The sequence below is a fragment of the Canis lupus genome, chromosome 13 (genome assembly GCF_003254725.2).
Source record: "Canis lupus dingo isolate Sandy chromosome 13, ASM325472v2, whole genome shotgun sequence".
In the NCBI taxonomy this organism is placed as follows: domain Eukaryota; kingdom Metazoa; phylum Chordata; class Mammalia; order Carnivora; family Canidae; genus Canis; species Canis lupus.
The window spans coordinates 44,587,356-44,612,249 of NC_064255.1; the positions used below are offsets into that span (position 1 = coordinate 44,587,356).

General features: G+C 34.3%; 1 protein-coding gene across 2 annotated transcripts in view; it reads left to right on the forward strand.

Annotated features, from left to right (window-relative positions):
* The window catches only part of SLAIN2 (SLAIN motif family member 2), a 77,222-nt gene that overhangs the window by 12,455 nt on the left and 39,873 nt on the right, over positions 1-24,894 (forward strand). For both annotated transcript variants that reach the window (XM_025435539.3, XM_025435540.3), the window contains exons 2-5: positions 14,435-14,583; positions 19,315-19,479; positions 21,682-21,843; positions 24,188-24,547. In XM_025435539.3, the coding sequence (XP_025291324.1) occupies positions 14,435-14,583; positions 19,315-19,479; positions 21,682-21,843; positions 24,188-24,547 (836 nt within the window). The remainder of the gene's footprint in view (positions 1-14,434; positions 14,584-19,314; positions 19,480-21,681; positions 21,844-24,187; positions 24,548-24,894) is intronic.

The following is a 24,894-nucleotide window of genomic DNA, read 5'->3' on the forward strand; positions in this document are numbered from 1 at the left end:
ATATTAACAGGACAGCCCTGTACTTTGGTCTCTGAGTCTAGATTGTGAGCAGTTTAAGCAGAGAAACCATTTCATATTCCTCTTCATGTGTCTGAACAGGCTCTCAGTATCTTGTGTGTAGTAAGACTTCAGTTACATTAAATCATGTTGAATCAATCTGGTTGTCAGTGATGTTAGGCTGAAATGAGGTGAAGCTGGAAAATTATGAGACCAAATTTCTTGCCTAATTTGATGACCCTTAGGCTAGTTGAGATGAGTTTCCCACACATTCTGAATATTGGCAATACTGAATCTATACTTTCTCATGAAGACTTAAGAAAATACTATATAGATACAGTGCCTTACATTAAAAATCAGCTTTAAGGGACACCTGGGTGGCTCACTGGTTGAGCGTCTGCCTTCAGCTCAAGGCATAATCCCGGGTCCCAGATCGAGTCCTGCATCTGGCTCCCTGCAGAGAGCCTGCTTCTCCCTCTGCCTTTGTCTCGGCCTCTTTCTCTATCTCGCATGAATAAATAAAATCTTTTTTTAAAAAAAAATTAGCTTTAAAATTAAAATACAGTGTCTCTTTGGTAGAATAACAGATGCACTTTGTTTTAAACTTTTGTACTTTTTGTCATTTCTAAATTCCCTATTATGAACACAAATTGCCTTTTTTTTTTTTTTTTTTTTAAGATTTTATTTTTTCATGAGAGACACAGAAAGAGAGAGGCAGGGAGATAGGCAGAAGGGATAAGCAGGCTCCCCTGTAGGGAGCCTGATGTGGGACTTGATCCCAGGACTCTGGGGATCATGACCTGAGCTGAAGGCAGACAGTCAACCATTGAGCCACCCAGGTGCCCCACAAATTGCTTTTATAATTTAAAAAATCCTATTTATGGGGCTCCTGGGTGGCACAGTTGCTTAAAAATCCAACTCTTGGTTTCAGCTTGGGTCTTGAGATTGAGCCCTGTGTTGGGCTCTGCACTCAGCAAGGAGTCGGCTTGAGAGATTCTTTCTCCCTCTCCCTCTGCGCCTCCCACTCGTGTGTGCATGTGCTCTCTCTTTCTCAAATATTTTTTTAAAAAATCCTATTTATAAGATTTAAGTTAGTTTCATTACTTTGTGGTCAAATAGGTAATATAACATGATACATAAAAAAGCTATTGATGTTTTCCTTATTACTTAGTATAGTAAGATTATGTCACAGATGAAAAAATTTGGTTCCAATAAGTTTAGACATGTGGGGTTTTTTTGTTGTTTTTTGGGGGGAGGTTTAGATTTTTATTTGACAGAGTACAAGCACGGGGAGCAGCAGGGAGAGGGAGAAGCTGGCTCCCCACTGAGCAGAGAGCCCAACATGGGGCTCCATCCCAGGACCCTGAGATCATGACCTGAGTGAAGGCACATTTAACTGAGCCTCCCAAGAGCCCCTAGATATGTGTTTTTGGAAGAACTAGAGCCCAAGTCAGCTGATATATATGATTTTATCTATTATTCTTGTTTTTAACTTTGCATTTTAAAAATGAAATTACCCAAGTGTAAATTTTCTTTTTAATTTTTTTAAAGATTTTATTTATTTTTGAGACCTGAGTGAGAGAACATGGGCGGGGTGGATAGGGTGTGCAGAAGGAGGAGGAGAAGCAGGCTTCTCACTGAGCAGGAACGCTGATGGGGGCTCTGTCCTGGGACCCTGAGAGACTTAAGGTAATATAAATTCTTATTTTGCCTGTTGCATTTGCTCAGAATCACATCCTCTGGCATCTTTCATTTGAGAACCCAAATTATGGAGGAAATGGACACCTTTAGGAACAACTTAGCTTATTTAAGAGGAAGGCTTTTAAAAACTAGGTCTTTAAACTGGGTGTGTCTCAAAATGCAAAACCTACAGTTTGCTTTGACTTTGAAAAGGTTCAAAGGCTGGAATAAAAATGGAATTTCTTAAAATTGATAAAGGTCTATAGGGAGAAAAAGGAAAAGGGGCTATATCTTCACGAAATGTGAAAAAAATAATAAAAAGAAGATAATGAAGTTTGTGGAAGTATTTGGAAAGGTAAGGTGAAGAGGGAGATATTGTTTAGTTAAAAATTAGAGGTTTAGAATTCTTGAGGATGAATCAAATTATTTCCCACTGCTACAGTTTTAGAGGGGAACTCCTCCCACACACAGCCCTCCATTCAAGCGCTTTTGCTCATTTTTCTGTGAGAGAGTAAAAAAGTATCAACTATGTGTGGCTGTTAAGAGTTTTGTTTGAAAGATGTGAATAAGAAGCAGGGGTGGGCCAGGCTAAGTTTGTAAGTGATCTCTACATCTGATAACATGAAGGAATGGAATTTAATAGATACTATCAAGTTAGGAGGTTTTAGAAGTATGTATTTAATGCCTAATTAGTATTGTACTTTATAAGTATAATGTAATTAGATTATATGTCTTTATTAACATTAGATACAGAAAGAATAATTTAGTAATTTAGGATGTGAATATCTTTTGAGTGGGCTTGCTAATTTCCTTTCCAGGAGGGAGATAATTGACTTGTGTTGACTTGTCATAGTAAAATTCTTGTTTGCCATTAGTTATTCTTAGCTAGGGCTGTTCTGGAGAGGATTAAAAAATAAAATTTAAAAAACTGATGAATCCTAGAAACCTGAGTCCGGAGGCTTGGAACTTGACAAGCTGGCACTGTAAGATCTCAGTGGTAGTATGGCAAATGAATGAGACAGGCTAACAAATAGCACTATGTATTATCTAGTTTTGTGCTGTTTCATCTTTAAATTCCTCTCTAGCACTATGCCTGGCCAATGGTAGCTGCTATGTTAATATTTGTTTAAACGACCAAGTGGAACTTGATAGTAAGCCTTCAAAGTACTTGCAGTTTAATTTGGAAACAGAATGAACACGAAATTTGGTTTTCTCCAAAACCAACAATAAGAGTTCATAGAAGAAGGGCTTATATGGCCTTGAACATGACAACTGGAACAAAGGGTTTAGGTACAGGTGGAAGGGTATTTCTTGCTGTTCTGTCAGAATCAAAAAGGATAAGGTCTGTGTTTGAGTAGAGTAAAGAGAAAGCCTGTGAAGATACTTTAGTGAAGTATGTTGGGAAACAAGTGAGAAACAAAGTTGAATCATTGGGTTGGGGACCATATTTGTAGGCAGCCTGTGAAATCTAGGAAGAGATTTTTTTGAGTGTTGTAATATTCTTACCAAAATGGTGTTTTGGAAAGATTAGTATGGCAATAGTATTAAGATGGGACTAGAAGGCACAGCTATGCTTAAAGGTTAGAAAACTGAGCCTCTGAGTTTTATCAACTTCTTGCACCCAGAGGCACATGCGGCAACTCGAAATCAAGCCAAAGTATTGAGTGATATTCTTTCCATTTCATCCCAAGTATTCATAATTGATTACATAAAAATCATATCAAACTACTAAATGATCAAAGATCAGATTAGTTTTGTTCCTCTTACAAGACATTTACATTGTTTAATAATAGCATTTTGGTCTTACTAGCTTTCTTATATGAGGATATTGACATTTTGGGCCAGATAATTCTTTGTTATGGAGGCTGTCCTGTGTATTGTAGGATGTTATAGCAGACAAAAATGCCTCCAGATATTACCAGATGTCCCCTGGAGGCAAAATCCCCACGAGTATTGCCTTACAGCATACTTATGATACAGCCTCAACTTAACCAGAAATATTTAGTGCTATATTGCAGGAATAAGTATTGCATTTTAGTAATTTAGTAATACTTCACATTTCTAAGTCATAAAATGGTAATGTTCTGAAAATTAAGAAAAACTAAAGTAATTTATTGTACAAACCTGGACACTATTTGAAAGTCAAAGAAGTGCTGGGATGCCAAAACAGGCTTAAATTAGGATTCCCCTGGGCAAACTGGATGTGACCAGTCATCCTAGGAGTCACACATACTTTGGGTACTTACTATGAGTAGGGTAGTATGTTAAGGTGATAAGAAGTAGGCATGAGAATTATGGTGTTTGGACAGCCTCATGAAAAAAGATAAGCCTTGAATTGGTCTTGAAGTGAGGCTTGAATTAGACTAGGAAAATGGAAAGGAAGTTCTGTCCCCCGCCCCCATAGTAAAAAGAACTAGGAACAAAGACCTCTATGGTTTAACTGTCCAGGATACATAAAATGAACATTTATTTGGGCGGTTTGGCAGGATAAGTTTTTTACTGGTGTACATGGGAGAGAAGATCAAAGGATGTAGTTTTGGATGAGATAACAGGATCTTAAAAATTAAGCTGTAGGCTGTATCCGATAGGAAAGTTTTTGAGCTGTGAAACAATGTTCTACTGATCTGTACTTTAGCTAAATGGTGGTGGGTAGAGGATAGATTGGAGGAGTAAAAGTCTAGTAGGTATGGGGAAACCACTTGAGATTATCATAATTGCTTATGTTGGGTGAGATGAGAGTCTCGACTTGAGTGAAGTCAGCGGAAATGAAAAGGGATGGATTTTAGGGGCATAAATGAATTGATAGGATGTGTTGATTGAGCACATTGAGTATGTGGAGAGAGAAAACAGTCAAGATTAACATAAAATTTTTCATTCATTGAAAAAAATAGTGGTGCTATTTTATGTTTGGAGGTACTTGATTTTGGGGGGGGGGGTGTTTGTAGGAAACCCTTGGAGTTCTGTGATACTTAGAAAGATTAGGATTAGAACTATTTGAAAATCACATATGTCCAAAGAATAGTTGATTATGGTGAAACAAAGACTTCTTCAATTTAAGTTTCTGATAAATTATAAAATAGTGGGAACAAATTTATTGTAATATCTTGTGAGTCAGCAGTTGATAGAATAACAAAAATCCTGTGATATAGAAAATGTGTGAAGAAATAAAAAAGCTCAATTTTTACACTTTGTAATGTGTATTTTCAGACCCTTACGTCATCACTTCTAGTTTTGGTAATTAAACTTTAATAAGTGATACGGAGAAAAACTGATGGGGAAAGGAAGAGAGTTAAGGGACTGGAGAATAGGCTAAATTTATCCGCTTGAAGACCCTGGGATAATTTGATTACTGTCATTTGGGGAGATCCTGGTTAGTTTTTTGTTATGAGTATTTTGAAAAGAAATAGAATGGATATGAATTAAAATAGAAAAAAATCAGTTCCCATCTTGCAACTAGAGTTACTAAGTGGAACAATCAAGAATAACTATGGACTTTTTGTATAATTTTTCAAAAGTACAGTGCCCTATTATGGATTCTTTATAGTTATTTCTATCATTCTGCAGTATTGAGTTCCTTTTCTTTGTGTGGGGCAGGTTTCTTTGGGGTTGAGAATAGAGCATAAGAAATTGGAAGAAAAAAAAGAAAGAAATGATGGGGAAGTACTATTCCTGCCTTTGAGATGCTTTGAGTCCCATATGAAAGACAGTTATATAATTATATATAAATTGTATATACGTACACAACTATAAATTCTAACAATTGAGGACTAGATTCAGTTTTCTTTCTAGGACAATGCCAGTTCTAAAAATACTGTCCCTCTCGCGCCTCAAAAGTATTTTATGTGTTTTAACCATTTCAGTATATGGTATATGTCCAGGAATCCTTACATAGCCACTCTTTCTTCTTATGTAACTCAAAAAGAGAAGAGAATGTCTGAGCTGGTCTTAATATTAACTTTAATTCTATAAACCGAGTACAGTGTATCATTCTCACTTCTCCTCTGGCATGTGACATAAAAATATTGCCAGATCTTTCTTTAACACTTCAGTTACCTGATATTTTAGGCTAACCTATTGTTGGGGATAAACACATATATTTAAATACAAATATTTAAACATATATATATAATATATATAACATACTGATAAATATGAATAAAAATGAAATAAAAATGAACATATATAATGTATATAGTATTTAGATTCCTCCTATTTTGTTCATATTTTCACAAAGCGGATAAAATATTTTAAATTTATAATTCAAGAAACTCATTTTTAAAGATTTTATTTATTCATGAGAGAGATAGGCAGAGACACAGGCAGAGGGAGAAGCAGACTTCCTGCCGGGAGCCTGATGCGGGACTCGATCCCAGGATTGAGGCAGGCGCTCAACTGCTGAGCCACCCAGGCGACCCAAGAAACTAATTTTAGAACCAGTAGGAATACTGCAAATAGAAAATTCTCTGATAGAAGGGTGTTTAATCTTTATTGTATTAATAAACCTTTATTACCAGCATATTGTGGATTCTAAGTTTATGCTCTCATATCTTTTCTCAGATATTTGTGCAGGAACTTTCTTCACAATAAGAGAAATGTATTAATTTGTAAAACGTAACCTTAGTTGACAAACTGTTAAAAGTCATTATAGTATGCATTATGATCTGGAATTTGAAGGACATGTCATTTGCTAAAAGTTATGACTTGTTAGCCTTAAGTACCATGGCTCCTATAGATAAAGTCTTGTTTAAGGCATTTCACCAATAAAGTTAGTTATTAACAAGCAAGGTACTCTAAAAGAATCAGTGTGAATTAACATACACTCTCCATATACATGTAACTTATATATGTAAATATATACACATGTAATTATGTTCTCTTTTGGCTGAAAAGTTCTGCTACCAGTAGTAATTGTTATCTAGGTATGTGGTTGTGGCTGAAATTCTATGTTTAGTCAGTATACTAAGGACTGTCTTGCTTTTGCAGCTATTGTCAAAATTTGCAGTCTAGTATAGTTTGAGACTCTCAGCCTTTCTGATATCTTTTCTCAAACAAAACAATACACCAAAAGAACCTTTAGTTTTTGATTGTTGCACTCTAGGTTGGTCTCACTATAACTATTGTTTCTAAGCAGTACGTGGCTATGCCTCAACAGAAGATTGTGTTTTTGAAGAAGTAATTTCCAACCTCACTTTTGTGAATTCCAGTGAATATCAAAACTGTTTTGAATTTCTTAAAATTAAAAAACTCTTGCCATGCTGGAATGAGAATCAAGAGAGTGGTACTTCCAATGAAAATGGAAGTAAGAGTGTCACTGTCTAAAACTTTAGAATTCACCATTTTAAAGCTTTTTTTCAGTCTTTTTGGCTTGCTTGCGTGCTCTGCTCTGTTTTTTGATTCACTGTGTTGTATTTTGCTGTCATACTTTCTGTTTATATGTGTATCCTCCCTACCCTGTAGCTAGTGTCACTTCAGTGATTGTAAACTGTTGTAAAAATTTATCAGTGAATTTGCTTTGCTAATAATTGCCATTATTAGTAGTAATACCAATGATAATTTTCTAAAAACCAGAAGAGTATTTTATATTTCTTTATATAAATGTAGTATATATGTCTTTAAGTCAGCTAATGGGCCAAGTATAATAGTTAATAGCATGATCAATCTAAAATTTCAAAAAACTGCTATATATATGAACTGAAGATATTTTTCTTCAATTGAGAATGGAGTTGTAATTTTTTTTTAATTGTAATAGTGGGATCGATTACAACTTTATATTTTATGGTTGGTAGGGCTTAGGAAAAGAGAACAGAGAACAGCAGGAGCCATTAGAATGATACTACATTGGAGCCTTTTTTTTTTTTTTTTTCAAGGCAAATTCTACCCCCCAATGCAGGGCTCGAATTCACAACCCTGAGATCAAGAGTCACTTGCTCTGCTGACTGAGCCAGCCAGGAGCCTCATTAGACAGTAAAATATAATAGTTAAGAACACAGGTCCTGGAGTAATCCTGTTTGTCGCTTAATAACTTTGTCACTGTAGACAGGTCATTTATCTCATTGTGCCTCAGTGACCAGATTTATATGTAAAATGGGGATTACAGTAGCGCCTATTCAGGGGTTTATTGTGAAGATTAAAGAGTTAGTATATTTAAAATATTGAAACCGTGCCTAGCATGTAATAAACATTTGATAAAATATGAATAATAACACTTCCTATTGCCACATTGACTAGGAAAGCTTGGTAAATCATTATAAAGTGATGTATTCTAAGAATTTTAGAATTAAATTATATTTAGTTTGGGGTAAAACCAAAGATACTTCTGTTACTGAAAGCTTTTTAAAAAATCATAAAATTATAAAAATAGAAACAAAATTATAATCTCAAAATAGTCACTTTGATGTTTCCTTTACCTTTCTTCATGTGTATTTTTAAATATTGTAATCATGTTTTATTCAGTCTTCATTCAGATGGCAGATACTTAATCATCTCTAAATGTCAATCACTGTACCAGAGATTATGCATTGAATTTTGTGAAGACAGAGCCTCTTTTTTTTTTTTTTTTTGCCTCATATATGCTTTAATAAATAGAGAAGGATGATTTTGAGGTGTTAAAATCTGATTATTTTCCTTGGCCTGTAAAAATTTTACACACTAATCTAAAATTCATTCCAATAACAATTTTAATGTAACTTTTATTTTTACCTTTAAGTTAAATCTTTGCTGCTGTTAGCTTCACTAACTTATTTTCAGCCGACTACAATATGAAAAGTGATTACTATGGTTACCATAAATTCAGCAAAGTAACTCCAGTTTCCCTTCCTGTCCATTATTTATTTATTTTTCCATCATTTAATTATATGTCTACTGTTTATCAGAAAATCAGGAGAGACACATTCCAAACTCTAAATAATTTGGGAGGATAGAACTGGTAGGGAGAGGGAGGTTATTACCACTCCTTACATTTGTACATTCCTATATTACTGAAAGGCATTGTTACTTTTTAAAAAGTAATAAACTTATATTCTTAGCTGTTTTTATCACCAATCATATTATATAGGTATGTGTGACATATGGGCCAAAATATGATTTATTACTGTCAGTTTCATAGTACTCTTATATACATTTTTACTAGTTCTCTCAGTCTTTATATATATAAATTATATTTAATGGTGTTCAATTCTTCTGTAATGGTCCTTCTAAGAGAAAAAGTATCTTGAGGGCTGGTTTATTTCTAACAGATTTTTAAAACAACTTTATTGAGATAATTTACATACTATAAAATTTGCCTGTTTAAAGTGTACTGTGGGGTGACTGGGTGGCTCAAAGGGTTAAGGATCTGCCTTCAGCTCAGGTTATCATGCCAGGGTCCTTGGATGAGTCTTGCCTTGGGCTCCCTTTCCCTCTGCCTGCCACTCCGCCTGCTTGTGTTTGTACACTCTTGCTTGAGCTCTCTGTCAAAAAAAAAAAAAAAAAACTTAAAAAAAATAGAAATAAACTGTACTATGGTTTTTAGTATTCATTGATTTTTAGTATATTTACAGATTAGTACAATTATCACCATACTCTTGTTTCAGAATATTTTCAACATCTCCCAAAGAAACCATGTACCCATTAATAGTCACTTCCTATTTCTCTTCTCCCTGCCCCTCTCCCATCCCTAGGCAAACACTAATCTATTTCTTTGCCTCATAGATTGGCCTATTCTAGACATTCCATATAAATGATATCACATAGTATGTACGTGGTCTTTTGTGGCTGGCTTCTTTTACTTAGTATATACTATGTTTTTGAGGTTCACCCATATTTTAGCATTTTTATTTCCTAATTTTTAAATGTCTCTTTTCAGCTTATAAATACCAACTTAAAAACTTCAAAAGGACAGAAGTGAACAAAGTTGTAAAATAGGTAATTTTGTAATTAGAATGAATATTAGAGGAATTTCCTTTTTGATAGGGCATGTTTAAATGACTGCAAAGATGCTCTTCTGAGAGATGTTGAAGAAAGATTTCCCTGATGAAGTGACATTTAAGCTGAGATGCAGTGAAAAGTAGGAATGGGCGGGCTGAGGTTGGGCAGAGAAGGATGAGATAAGCAAAAAGTAGAATTGAGCTTATTTCAGGCAAAAGAACGACATGCACATGTGACCTAGAAGCAAAAGTATTGGGCTTTCCAGGAATAGAAATTAGTACCATATGGCTGTTATTAAGATTTGGGTGGTGGAGGAGGATGAGAAATGTAGCTTAAAAAAAAAAAAAAAAAGTACCACAACAGATCACTGCTCATGCCTCAGGGGCTGTGGGGGCCATTTTTTGCGGAGGACTCAATCATAAGAGCAAAAGGAATGTGGCACAGAATTTTAGTGCAGAAATATTAAGATACTCAGATTCATATTTTTGAAAAACAGGTTTTCTTGTATAGAAGAGATCAAAAAGAAGTAAGATCAGAGATTTTCAGGGGTTTTTTGTTTTGTTTTAAGGATTTCTCTTTTTCAAAATTGTTTTGGCCATACTTTGCCCTTTACATTTTCATATAACTTTTAGAATTAGCTTGCCATATCTATAAAAATGCCTGCTGAGATTTTTTTTTAAGGATTATGTTCAGTTGTGTAGATCAGTTTGAAAAAACTGACATCTTGACAGTATTGAGTCTTCAGGTCTCCATTTGTTTAAGTCTTCTTTATTTTATCTCAGCAATGTTTGCTTTCAATGCACAACTCTTGTACTTCATTTATTATAACATATTTGAATTGTTCATTGATAAGGTATAGAAATACAATTGATTTTTTTGCCTATTCATCTTATATCAACCTTACTAAGCACATTTATCCTAGTTGGATGTTGTGGGTTTCCGTAGATTCCTATAGAGGTGTTACTAAATACAGGACCATATCACCTACAAAATAAAGACTATTTGACTTCTTTCTTTTCAGTATATCTTTAATTTCTTTTTCTTGACTTATATTTGCTACACACTCCAGGATGGCTTTGTTTAGAAATGATGAGTTTGCATCCTTGACTTTGTTCCAGTCCTAGAGTAACTCAGCCTATTCACCATTAGATCTATTTTTCTGAGTTGTGTAGAATTGGTATTATTTTTTTCCTTAATATTGATAACATTAATAAAGTGAATCTGGGCATGGGTTTTTTCTTTGCAAGATTTGTAATTACTAGTTCCAATTTCTTTTTGTAAACCTCTTCGGATTCTCGGTTTCTTTGTGAGTCCCATTTGGTAACATATCTTTCTATAGAAATTTGTATATCCGAGTTACCTGTTAGCATAAAATTGTTCATAGTATTCCTTTATTATCCTGATCATAGCAGTGTTCATTCTTTATTTCTAATTTTGGTTATTAGTGTTTTCTAACTTTTCTTTGGTAAATGTAAAGATTTACCATTTTTAGATCTTCACAATGCAACACCTTTGGGGTATTTTCCCCCCCTCTATTTTTCTATTTCACTGATTTTTGCTAATGTTTGTATTTTCTTTCCTTCTGACTGCCTTGAGTTTAATTTGTTCTTATTTTTTTACGTTTTTTATGTCGATTTGAGATCTCTTTTTCCTAATGTTTAAAATTATAAATTTTCCTCTCCTGTCTTGATTACATAATATTCGTATATTTTTGTTTTTATTCGGTTCAAGATATTTCCTAATTTCCCTTGTGTTATAATCTTTGACTTGTGGTTATTTATAAGTGTGTTGTTTAATTTCCAAATATTTGGGATTTACTAAATTTCTTTGTTGATTACTAATTTAATTGCATTGTAGCCAGAAAACAAACTTTGAAGAATTTCAAGTATTTTAAATTCAGAAACTTTTTCATGATTGAATTGGTCTGACCTGAAAAATGTTCCATGTACACTTAAAAAAGAACTTGTATTCTATTATTGATGGGTGGAGTGCCCCCTAATTGTCAGTAAAGTAAAAGTGATTGATAATGTTCAAGATTTCTGTATCCTTACTGATTTCTCCACGTAGCTCTTTTTTCAGTTAGCAAAGGGGAGCTATTGAAAACTCCAAATAAAATTTCTCAATTGTCTCTTTTATTCTACTACTTTTATTAAGTATCTTTATATTTGATTGTTATACCTTCCTGCTGGGGTTTTTTTTTTTTTTATGTTTCTCTTTGTTACTAGTAATATTTCTTAAACTCCAGCTCTCTTATGGTTACTATTCGCATGGTATATATTCTCTTTTAGTTCAACCTACTTGTGACTTTGAATCTAAGATATTTCTTCTGTAGATAACATATAGTTGGGTCTTTTTTTTTTAATCCAGTCTGACCATCTTTGTCTTTTGAGTGGATTATTTATGTCTGTTCACATTTAATGTAATTAATCATGTCTGCCATTTTGCTTTTTGTTTTCAATTTGATTCAAGTATATTCTGTTTTCCTGCTTTAACATTTTTTTGGCATAATGAGTGATTTCTAGTTGCATCCTGGACATTGTGTTATGTTGTGAGACTGATAAACATGTTTCTTCTTTTTTAGACGACAGTGTTGTTTAGATGTAGTGAGTGGGATAGATGTTGAGCTCCCTGCCAGGCCATGTTGGCATCATGTCAGTAAAAGTGGAGCCCTGGCTCACACTCCCTTCTTCCAGATAGATGGGGTGTAAAGTAAGCTCTATACTGGGCTCTACTGACATGTAGAGGACTGGGAAAGGGAAATGAGGTGCTCATTTCCCCTTGCCTCCTACATTGTTGATGCTGGTTAGGGCTGGAGGCCTTATGACTTAATTTTAGCAGAATTAGGGTAATGAAGTTATAGGTTTTGAATTTTCTTGGCAAGTAAAAGCTTGACTAATCTCAACATGTTGTAAATTGCATTAGCCATCGATACCCTAGCAGCGTCCATCAGAACTAAGTCTCTCTTAATTAAACCAAATATTATTCAAAAACTTCAAAAGTGCCAGAATGAGAAAAATGCTTTTAGCAGGCAAAAGTTATTTTGAAGTCTATGTGTTTGCAATAAACAGAAATAATATGTATAGTTACTCAAATGTTTTTTATTTGGGATTTTCTTTAAAATTCAGGGACTAAAACACCTTGGTCTTGATAAAAGAGAATCCAGTTACAAGTTACAACCCAGTTTATGTGTTCTTTGGTAGGCTTAGAAGTACGTCAGTCAAAGATTCCTTGACTGAAGAATAATTTTGTGCCAATACCATTTGGGCCACAACCCTCCGTTTTTAGATTTCAGACACTGAAATAAGAGGAGAGAGTGATAAGAGATAGTTGGCATACTCAGGATTAATTGAATCAGTCTCCCTCTTTTCATCACTCTAGGAATGTACAGGTTGCTACATTAACTTTTATCTGTTAGTGGAAGGAAGGAGCAGTCTCTATTGCCAGTTAGGGAAGTGAATATAGAACAGTGGGTGAAAAGGTAGTTTGTGCATGTAGTATTAGCAAGACTTGGTGACAGATTATTGAAGGTAGGAAATAAAACAGAGGAATCCAAAATTGCTCTTAAGTTTTTAGCCTTTATAACTGAAAGAATTATGATGCCATTGACAAAAATAGGAAAGCTACCCTTCATGGGGTATAGGAGAGATGATGATACTTCATCATCTGTGATTTATTTTGAATTATTGTTTTATTCACTTATAGTAGATTCTGTCTTTTTAAATATTCTAAAAGCACCTTAAAATTTTCTATCATTTCTAGAGAAATGATTATTCACTCTATTAGTCTTAAGTATCTTAATCAGAGCTAAATAGTTGATGTGAGTGACACACCTAAGGGGAGATGAGAAAAGGGATAGAAAATGTATATAGTGTCACTAGAAAGTTCATCAAGTCTGGTACAGATATATTTAAATATTTACATCAGAAGATGCTTCATTTTATTGCCCTAACTTGATTAATGTAAAATGTGAAATTGCTAACTCCTGATCTTATTGAGATATTTAACTATGTGGGTAAATCAAAGTATACTTTTGTTTACTTCATTAATTCCACTTAAATATCTTAATTTGAAAACCACTCTGGTTAAAATTCAAGTAACTTCACATTTTTCATATGGCATCATATTTGAAATAAATCACTATCAATTGACATAATCTAGACCAATCTGAGGAAAAAACTATGAAGTAGAAAATTTAAGTGTTTACCTCCCGTGTCTTCTCACTTTTTTTTTTAATACCTTCCACAGGAGCTTATAAAATACTGTCCTATTCTTTCCCAAGACTGAAGTGAATTTTATAGATGGAGTCATACTGTTACCAAGGATTTAAAGTATTATTTTTCTCTGATATATCATGGTTTAAAAAGAGGGCTACAGAGTGGGTACTGCTTAACTAAAAGGAATGAATTACTAGTGGTAGGTTTTTGTGTGGTTTGAGGTAGGAAGAGAACTGGGAAGTGGAAAACTATCTCTTCATTCTGTCTCCTAGATAATATTTAATAATATGGTTGTATTAGGGAGTTGGTCCAATACTACTGAAAACAGAAAAAACTATTGTAAAGACAGATGTTTGTCCATAGTTTTTGTAAGGAGGGTAACAGAAAAATAAGATATTTTAGGATTGGACAGTCGGTTTCATTTGGGTTTATTTAATATTTGAAATTTGGGTTAATTTTGCTTGTTTTAGTATCATTTTCTTTTTATGTATAAAGTAAAATATGGATGATTTTAAAGATACTCCTTGGCACCTACAGTGCTGCCCCTCCCAATTTAAATCTGTCCGAAAGGATCTCTATCTTATAACCTTGTGCTTAATAATGAATGTTACTCTTTTTTTGTTTTTGTTTTCTTCTAGGCTGTATTCATCACCAAAGAAAAAACTAACACCATTGCAGAAATCAGTCAGTCCATTAGTTTGGTGCAGGCAAGTTTTGGATTACCCAAGTCCTGATGTTGAATGTGCTAAAAAGTCTCTTATCCACAAACTTGATCAAACTATGTCAGGTATGTCTGTAATTTTACTTGTAAATTCATCTCTTTTCTTTAATCAAAAACAGGTAAATGGGGATCCCTGGGTGGAGCAGCGGTTTAGCACCTGTCTTTGGCCCAGGGCGCGATCCTGGAGACCAGGGATCGAATCCCACATCGGGCTCCCGGTGCATGGAGCCTGATCCTCCCTCTGCCTGTGTCTCTGCCTCTCTCTCTCTCTCTGTGTGACTATCATAAATTTAAAAAAAAAAAAAAAAAAAAAAAAACCAGGTAAATGATGAGCAGGTATGTTTTTAGGAAGGCGCTTCTTTGGTTGGTAGTGTTTTTTGAGTCTCATTGTGCGAGCATGTCATGTACATAACCCTGTGCTGTTACTTAATAGCTTTTTCCTCCCAATCTTTTCATTTTTATTTTTCTTCATCCTAAAGAATAATATCCATGGGGGCACCTGGGTGGCTCAGTGAGTTATGGCCTACCTTCAGCTCAGGTCATGGTCCCGGGGTCCTGGGATTGAGCCCAGAGACAGGCTCCTTACTCAGCTGAAAGTCTGCTGCTCCCTCTGACCCTCTCCCCTGCTTTTGCATGCATGCTCTCTCACTCTCTCTCTCTCAAATGAATAAATAAAAAATCTTAAGAAAGTAATATCCATGAAATAATGGGTTTTATACAGTAGGTTTTCTTCTCCCAATACAAGCTAAAACAAATAACTATGAAAATACAGGCTTGGTATCATCTAAAATCATCTCACCACCTTTGGGAAATTCTGATGTGATTGGAAGGTACAGGCCGAAAACCTAAGAGACCTCATTCTCGTTCTAGCACTTTGTTACTGAGTGACTCTTAGCACTATTTAACTTGTGTGAACTCAATTTTCTCATAAGAATGATGAACCTTGTAAGGTTATTTTAAGGAGTAGACAATAATGTTTATAAAAGAGCCTAATAAGTTTCTCTGGCTCATAGTAGGTATTTAGTAAATGTATTCATTTTCCTTCCCTGTTCAAATGTTACTGTTTTTTGTTTTTAACTTGGCATTTTAGTTCAGATTGCTTTTATGCTCTTTTGTTTAATAGCATTCACAAAGCTGACAAAATGTGTCTGTCACTATGGTATTTAATATAGCATGCCAGTGTGGGTAGAAATGTAGGAAAAGTATTATTGACTCCTTCTTGGAATTTCTCTCAATCTCTTCAGAATGTTACTATTTTTTTTGGAATACTTATATAGTGAGGAATTGATGTTACTAATCTTAAATAGGTTTTCTGTTTGTTGGTTTTGTTTTGTCTTGTGTCTGCTTGTGTTTACTTGACAGCCATGTACTTAAAAATTGCTTATTTTGTTTATTAAAACACATGTTCTCTGTGTCATTATTTAGACCTTTAGAACACAGTGTGTTCTCTATGTGTCATTATTTAGACCTTTATTAAAAATATCTTTAGGAATAATTTTCCAGTACTCTATCTCATCTTAGAAATAATTTAAGTATATTTTACAGTTAGGAATTTTCATCATTCAGTACTATATATTCATAACCTACTATATGCTAGTTATTGTTCCCTCTGAGGATATTGCAATGAATAAAATAGACCAGAGCTTATATTCTAATGGGGTGGCAGACAATAGATAAATAAACATACAAAAAAAAAACATATTTCAGGGGGCACGTGAATGGCTCAGTGGTTAAGCATCTGCCTTTGGCTCAGGTTGTAATCCTGGGGTCCTAGGATCAAGTCCTGCATCAGGCTTCCTTCAGGCAGCTTGCTTCTCCCTCTGCCTATGTCTCTGCCTCTGTGTGTGTCTCTCATGAATAAATAAAATATTTTTTAAAAACCGTATTTCAGGAAAATATGAGTGATTGAAGGGGAAAGGTGAAAGAGGAAATAAGGTATTCAAGGTAGAGAAGACAGCATGTTTAAAGGCTCTGTGGGAGCATGGGAATGGCCCACACATGAACACCTGGAACAGGCCAGAGTGTTGGCTGGAGAAAACTAAGGAAGGGAGAGATGTGAGATATGACCAGAAAGATAGGTAGGAGCCAGACTTTGCAAGGCCTTATAGGTTATGTTAAAGGTTTTGGACTTTATTCTAAAAGCAATGGAAAGATATTGGAGGGTTTTATTCAGGGGTGTGGTGTATATGGTCAGGAAGACATGACCAGGTTTGCATTTTGGTTAAGGTCCTGCTTAGCTACAGCTATGGAGGGTAAATTGGAGAAAGCCAAAAGTGAATGAACCTAGGGTGCTTTTGTGGGAAGTTGGTAATGACAGCCAGGCAGCATGTGTTGATGGTAGTGAAGATGAAAAGATGTGATAGGAAAAATGAATGAATGAGATTTGAGGAAATGAGGGAGAAGTATCAACAATGATCTAGTTTTTCTAGTTTTTCAGGAAGTATCAACAATGATCTAGTTTTCATTGCTTTGCCAATGGTCAGAAATATTGAATAAGCTAGGGATTTTAGAATAGAATAGAAGAAAGAAATACTATTTTAAGTATTGATTTTTCTTGTGTATAATTACACTCAATATCTTCTACTTTTTATTGTTTCTGTAATTTTGCATGTTGCATAAATGTTATTAATTATTTTCAGGTAAGAAATTCAGGAAGAGAATTCAGTGTTAGTGGGAAAATCATGAGTTCAAATTTGGAAATTTTGGCCCTGAGGTATATTTGCCATACCCATAGGGGAGACATTAAATGGGCAGCACACATGGGACCGAAGCCAGGTAAACTTAGGACTGGAGATATAAATAATAGGCTGTTTTTGGAATAGAGATAATTGATGTCAGGGTTATGAATGAGATTTCTTAGGAGAAGGAATATGACACAGGATCAGAAGATAAAAGGGCTGAGGACCTCAAATGCTACTGATTAAACGAATAACCAAGGAGAACAGAATAAGCTTAAAAGGAGATTAAAGAGTAAAGGGAAAGAAATTAGCACCCCAATTTGTGCTCAGGTTGGTATTGCTGAGATTATGCTACATATTAAATGTGTTTAAGTGTGACATATTGTCTCATGGTGAATATAGACAAAACCATAGTGTCCGACTTACTACACCATCCAACTCAACAGAAAATGTTTCCTCCTCTAAAGCACTGCTTTGCCTAGTAGGCAAACCAGAAACTTTAGTCATCATCTTTTTTTTTCCTTTAGCAATCCTTTTAGTTTTTAATACCCATTTTTTTTAAATATTGTCACCTCTGTTGCCTAGTTCAGTCTCACCTATTCAACATAAAAATGTCCATCAGTTTTCTTCCTAAACTGATTGCATCATATTTCTCTTGCTCAAAATTCACCGATGGTGAATAAAGTTCATTTTCCTGAGCATTGTTTCCAGGACTTCCATGAACCTAGCCCAGCCGTGTTTTCCTATTTCCTATGTGCTTGACCTTTCTGTGTTACTCAGTCTTATTCCCTGAACACACTGTGTATTGTCAAGGCACTGCTTTTGTTCCTGTTATAAACACGGGTGAAAGTCCACACTTGCCTCATTTTCAGTGGTCTGTCAGATTGCTGCTCATCCTCTCAAGATTGCTCCAGCACCTCATTCCAAAAGGCCTTACCTAGTTTCTCTGTTATTATGAATTACTTCTATCTCAAAAGTTCCACAGCCCTTTGCACCTTTATGATTGTACTCATTTCACTTTGTCCCAAAATCATTGTTTTTTTTTTTTTTCTGCCTGCACTAGTTGGTTGTAAGCCTTCTGAAAAATAGTGCCATGTCACATTTGTGTAACTGTTCTACATTTTGCTTTGCCAATGGTCAGAAATATTGAATAAGCTAGGGATTTTAGAATAGAAGAAAGAAATACTATTTTAAGTATTGATTTTTCTTGTATATAATTACACTCAATATCTTCTACTTTTTATTGTTTCTGTAATTTTGCATGTATAGCATACTTTTTTTTTTTTTCCTTTTTTGGCAGAAGTATTCTTGAGTCAAACTAGGGTAAAGGGGAAACTTTTTATTTTTGTTTTTTTTATTTTTATTTTTTTTTAATTTTTATTTATTTATGATAGTCACACAGAGAGAGAGAGAGAGGCAGAGACACAGGCAGAGGGAGAAGCAGGCTCCATGCACCGGGAGCCTGACGTGGGATTCGATCCCGGGTCTCCAGGATCGTGCCCTGGGCCAAAGGCAGGCGCTAAACCGCTGCGCCACCCAGGGATCCCACTTTTTATTTTTAAAAAGAGAATTCTCACATGTTTGACGTTAACCTGGACTAAGTAGTCAGTATTGCTTAAGTTTTTCAAAAAATCCAAATTTTGGAAAGACTGTTTTAAATCTTATTATTTCATAGAGGGCTTTCCCCCCTTTTTCTTTGCAATACATGTTTGTTACTGAAAAATGAGAAAACACAAATATACTTTTTTCATTCATTTTATTTTTTAAGGCTATTCGGGGTTGATACAGTTGGAAGAAACTTTCTAACAAGACAGGAGTAAATTAATTTAAAGGCTCATAATTTGTTGAGATGATATCCTTGTGATACTATTTTTGTTTTTTGTGGTGGCTGCTGTTTTGTGTAGTACAATAGAAGATATTGTTGGAATTCTTAATATGATGTATTTTCTCCCACTACAATAAGGTTTCTGTATTTATTTATTTATTTATTTTTTTTTTAGGTTTCTGTATTTAAATTGAGATAATGACTTAATGAATTTCCCATTAAGAAAAGTTTTTAAGTAAAATATTAACTTTTCTCAGTTATTAAATTTGATTTCTCCCCTTCTCATTAACACAGCTCTCAAGAGGCAGAATTTATATAATAATCCTTTCAACTCCATGAGTTACACGAGTCCTTACAGTCCGAATGCAAGTAGCCCATACAGCAGTGGTTTCAATTCTCCATCCTCAACCCCAGTCCGACCTCCAATAGTCAAACAGCTAATACTTCCTGGAAATTCAGGTAAGGAGAAAATGATATGGAATAATTAAAAGAATTTACTGCCCTGCCGCAAAAAATAACTTAATCATCAGTTGTTTAAGTTCTTTTATTTATGAAACTTTTAAGTGGTTAGAGAAAAATATCAGTGAGGAGCATTAGGTACTATTCTAGGCACCAGGGATACAGATAAACTAGATTATGTCCATAAAGTTTTATTTGGCATGTACTTAAGAGTTTTTAGATATTGCTTGATTAGATTAACAAGTTTGATTCTTTAAACAAGTAGATGTTTACTGAATAGTTTGGGTTGTAAAAACTAAAAATAAGAGCTCTTATTTTACTTACTTTGTTAAACAATTTAAGCTTTATTTAATAAGGTTTGATATCAGACTGAAATAATAATGTAAGGCTGTATGTGAATGTGCTGAAAGAGCAAGCCCTAAATTATAGGGGAAGGATAGACTGCTGTAATTGCGGGAAAGAATGTTTGCTGTGGTTCTGTGACCTGAAAGGTTATTCTCTAGCTTACTGTTCTTCCGAAATCACTCACTAGTAACTAACTGCTGCTTTCATTGGGGCTAATTATTACAACTTCTTTAAAAATTAAGGTTATTGTTAGCCACTTCAGATTTTTGACCTGTGTTTTCTCTAGTCTAATGACTTTTTTGAGCCTGCTGTTTGCTTTATATATAAGTTGTTACTCGCTATTATTTCACTTCTGACTGTATACTAAAAATATTTGTTGAACTTAAAGAATTTTATTTGGACACTATTTGAGCCTGGCTTTGTAGTACTTTTCTTTTCATATGTACTATGTTCTTTTTGATAATTTAAACATTAACGATTTTGTTCTTCTTATGTTCCTTTCATGTTGGAGCTGACTTTTTCAAGTTTTTATTTAAATTCTTGTTAGTTAACATATTTAAAAAATTGATTTCAAGTGTAGAATTTAGGGGTTCAGTAATTACAACACTCAGTGAAAGCTGAGTTTTATGATAAAAAAATTCTGGGAAACAAGCATTTCAAATAAATCTGTATTAGAAATATTAGTGATAGGGCACCTGAGTGGCTCAGTCAGTTAAGCATCTGCCTTCGGCTCAGGTCATCATCCCAGGGTCCTAGGATTGAGCCTGAGTCAGGGCTCCCTGCTTGGTGAAGAGCCTGCTTCTCCCTCTCCCTTTGCCTGCCAGTCCCCCTGCTTGTGCTTTCTCTCTCTTTCTCTCTCTCATATAAACAAAATCTAGAAAGAAAGAAAGAGAGATATTAGTGACAGTGCTGGAATTTTATTCTTCATCAGAAATTGATCTGATGAAAGCACTTCGTTACAAATAAGTTAGACTCATAGATATGTATATCCTTTATTCCTCTGACCTGTCTTCTATCCCCTTTTGTTTTGAGTGATTAAATGCTTTTTTTTATCTTGTTATTTTTCCATCTTTGTGCTTCACTACAGAACTTTAGAGGATTCTTTGGATCCTCATTACTAGTTTGACAAAAGAATTTTGTAAACATGGCATAATGTAGGAAAAATAAACCTAGTATTCTTTTTTTTGTTTTGTTCCTAAATCTCTAAAGAATCTTGATTTTCCTCAAATTACAGTTTTCTTGCTTAGGAAAAGTAGATGCTTTTATTCAGGGGAAAAAAGATGATAGTGTTGGCTAATGACAATGAATTTGAGAGGAAAAAACACATCATAAATTCATCTGTTTATGAGCATTTTTATTGGCTTTCTTATAAAAGTTCGAATCCTCTAACATGTTATTGAACACCACCTACTTGCAAGGCACTATGATAAAAATGTAATTGTTTCATAAGAAGACAGATAGTTCATAGTTAAAATGTTTTGTTTTTATACCATGACAAATGCAGGAGTCCCTGCAGCCCTCTTTGCTCTTTTTTTTTTTTTTAAGATTTTTTTACTTTTTTGTTTTTTTTTTTTTTGTTTTTTTTTTTACTTTTTTAAGTAATCTCTTCACCCAACATGGGGCTCGAATTGTACAACCCTGAGATCAGGAGTCACACGTTCCACCACTGAGCCAGCCAGGTGCCCCATCCCTCTTCAATCTTAATAAGGTTAATTTTTTATTTCAATATTTGGGAATTATATAAACAGAAACGGCAAAATATGGTGAACTGAATCAAAGATTTAGTATCAAGTTAATTAGAACAGATACTTATTCAGTTTTTGTTTCACCAAAGTTCGAATCTTTTTTTTTTTTAAGGTAACTTGAAAAGTTCATCAGACAGAAATCCTCCACTCAGCCCACAATCCTCTATAGACAGTGAGTTAAGTGCTTCAGAATTAGATGAAGATTCTATTGGATCCAATTATAAGCTAAATGATGTAACCGATGTACAGATTCTAGCTCGGATGCAGGAAGAAAGTAAGTATTTTAATTGTTAAAGTTGAGGTCCAGTTGAGGTGTAATTTTGTTGGGGTTATTAAATAGGTCTTACGGTGTTGTGGAATAGTAATAGAAATGTGGAAATTTCAGAGGCTTATTCAACATACAGACTTGCTTGTTCATTAACTTATTTTCAAACTTCATTTTATAGAGAAGAGTTTGTTGGGTGAGGAGCAAAGAAAGGCAGGTAATACTCAGCTTCAATGACTGATAACCATACCCTGCATGTCACTTGCGCAGGAACTCTCTAGAGTAGTTATTACTCTATTACTCTGTGTTTTCTTAGTATAAACCAGTGTTTCTCAACCTTTTTCCATTATTGGCCCCCCAAAGAGCCTTTTCAGACATTTTTTCCCCTTTTTTTGCCTCCCACCCCCCACCATAAAATTTTAATACCACAGATAATACTCTGTATCTTTTTATGTACATGAGGACCATAAATTATTATGATAGCTAAGATTATTTTCATACCCAGGAAACAATTTTTCCCCTTTGTGGGCAAATGTCACCACTCTTAGAATATATGGTATAGACTACAAAAAAAAAAAAAAAAAAAAAAGACCTTTCTGAGAAAACTGGAATTATGATATTAAATGAGGTAAAGCATATGATATTGCTTTGCAGAGTTGTCCTTGCAACTTTTTAGGTCACAGATGCCTTTGAGAATCCAATAAAAATTATATCCCTGTCATCCCCAAAATGTACATATGCACAGAATTTTTCATACTATTTTAAGGGTTATGGATGCCCTGGCTCTCATTGTCAGTTGGTGGTGATAGTATTATTCTTGCCTATACATTTCTTTTTTATACAAATGACCATTTATTCTTATTTATATAGTTGCACTTTTCACATTTGTATATAAAAAATTTTTATTTATTTTTTGACCCCAGTATTTTGCTAGAAACTCAACCAGCTATTTGCTGTCACTTTCATACTATGTTTTGGTAATAAGTAAAAGACATTTTAGCCTTATTAATCTTTCTTTTAAGCCATCCACATGCACAAATATTTCTTTTTCCAGCTAATAAAAAACAAGATGCTAAAAATATGTCTGATACTCCTTGAAAATGCTAGGTTTTTTTAAATGAATGATTTTTGTTTTAAAATACTGTTTCCTCAGAGTTGGGGGTTTTTGTTTTGTTTTTAACAGAAATGTAGAACTACAGATTTTGGCTGTTGCTTGGTTAAGCCCTCTTTTTTTAATATGAGAAACATACAATCCTATGGTGATTGTTGCTTCCTTAGGATCTCCCTAGTACTGGAGGGCCTGCTTTGGGATCTGTGTTTTTCTTAGCTAAAACAGTGCTTTTCTTCGGTCTGCTGTCTTTTGTTAGGTGAGTTTATTAATACCATGTTTGTTGTAATGAAACACTAACTTGTCAGTTACTAGTGAAACTTGTAACTTGACTGAAGGGCCAGAAAGGCCCCAGGAATCTGCAGTTTTATAGATACCCTGGTGTGATTCTCAGCCACTACTGTGGGTACCATATTGATAGCACTATCTGAATATGAGTACCCATCATAATAGTTTGAATACTACTCAAATAGTAGAGATATTTTAAACTAGATTGTCCATGGTTAGCAGGACTTGCTCAAAATATTAGCTAAATTCTCTATTTTTCTTGAATAGTAATTTTTTTCTTCACTGAATATATATCAACATTTGTTTCTGTTTTAGAAGTTTTTATACTATTTGAAGGGCCTAAATTTCCCTGGGTGTTTCTGGAGGTGTCAAGATTCATAGGGGACTGCTCTGAAAATTTGTACTTGATGGCTTAGAATTTAAGCTTCGTTTTACAGAAGTCTCTTGAGTCATGAAGCAATTGAAATTCATTTATGCCCAAGTATTGAATTCCTGAGGATGGGATAGAAGTTTCCTTCATCGATAATATCAATTCCAAGAATTCAGTATCCAGGGAGTTTATTTATCCACTGGTGTATTCTTTTCTTTGGTTGGATAGTATTTATTTTCACTCAACATTTCTTAAATGTTGATCTCAAATTTCAATTATTGTCTTTAGGAGTAGAAATATTTTTAAATTTATGATTCTACCTCTAATATAGATTTCAAAATCAAGAAGAAAATGTTGGATTGGGCAAAGGCTTATAGAATTTCATTCATTTAAAAAATAATCTATAAGTGTTTTAGGCATCATTATGTGGGAGAATGTGTAAGATGATTCAAGTGGAAAGGGATTTTCCTTTACACTTTATACTGTTTGGATTTCTCAGGGATACTCTTTTGCTTTTAAACTTCAAAAATATTTAAATGTTTAAAAATATACCTAAAGAAATGAAATAACATATTCATTGTTGTCAGGTCTTCGACAAGAGTATGCAGCCACTACATCTCGGCGCAGTTCTGGTTCATCTTGCAATTCTACAAGACGGGGTACTTTTAGTGATCAGGAACTTGATGCGCAAAGTTTAGATGATGAAGATGACAATATGCATCATGCGGTATACCCTGCTGTTAACAGGTTTTCACCATCACCACGCAATTCACCTCGACCATCACCTAAGCAGTCACCCAGAAATTCACCTCGTTCACGATCTCCTGCTCGAGGAATAGAATATAGTAGAGTGTCCCCACAGCCTATGATTAGCCGCTTACAACAACCTCGCCTTTCACTTCAAGGTCATCCCACAGATTTACAGACAAGCAATGTTAAAAATGAAGGTAATTAGAATGTTTTTGGAAAAACCATTGTCCTTCATATTTCATATGAAAGTAACACAATTTTTATCAAAGTTTTATATTTCAGAAAAGTAAATCAAGAGTTTAATCAGTTTACCATTTTATTACTACTAGTGAATGAATACACAAACAAAGAAGTGAATTTAGTTTTACTTGATTATGTTAGCGTTGCTTTGTCCTACTCGTGAAGTGGTCTGTATATAGATTTTGATTTAATTTATGGTTCTTTTTAAAGGTTCTTCTCATTTATAGAACCTAGGTTGAGTTGTTTATTTTATAAGACATGTACTTCCTGTTAACTGTTCTAAAGTATGCAGAATGCTTAAATA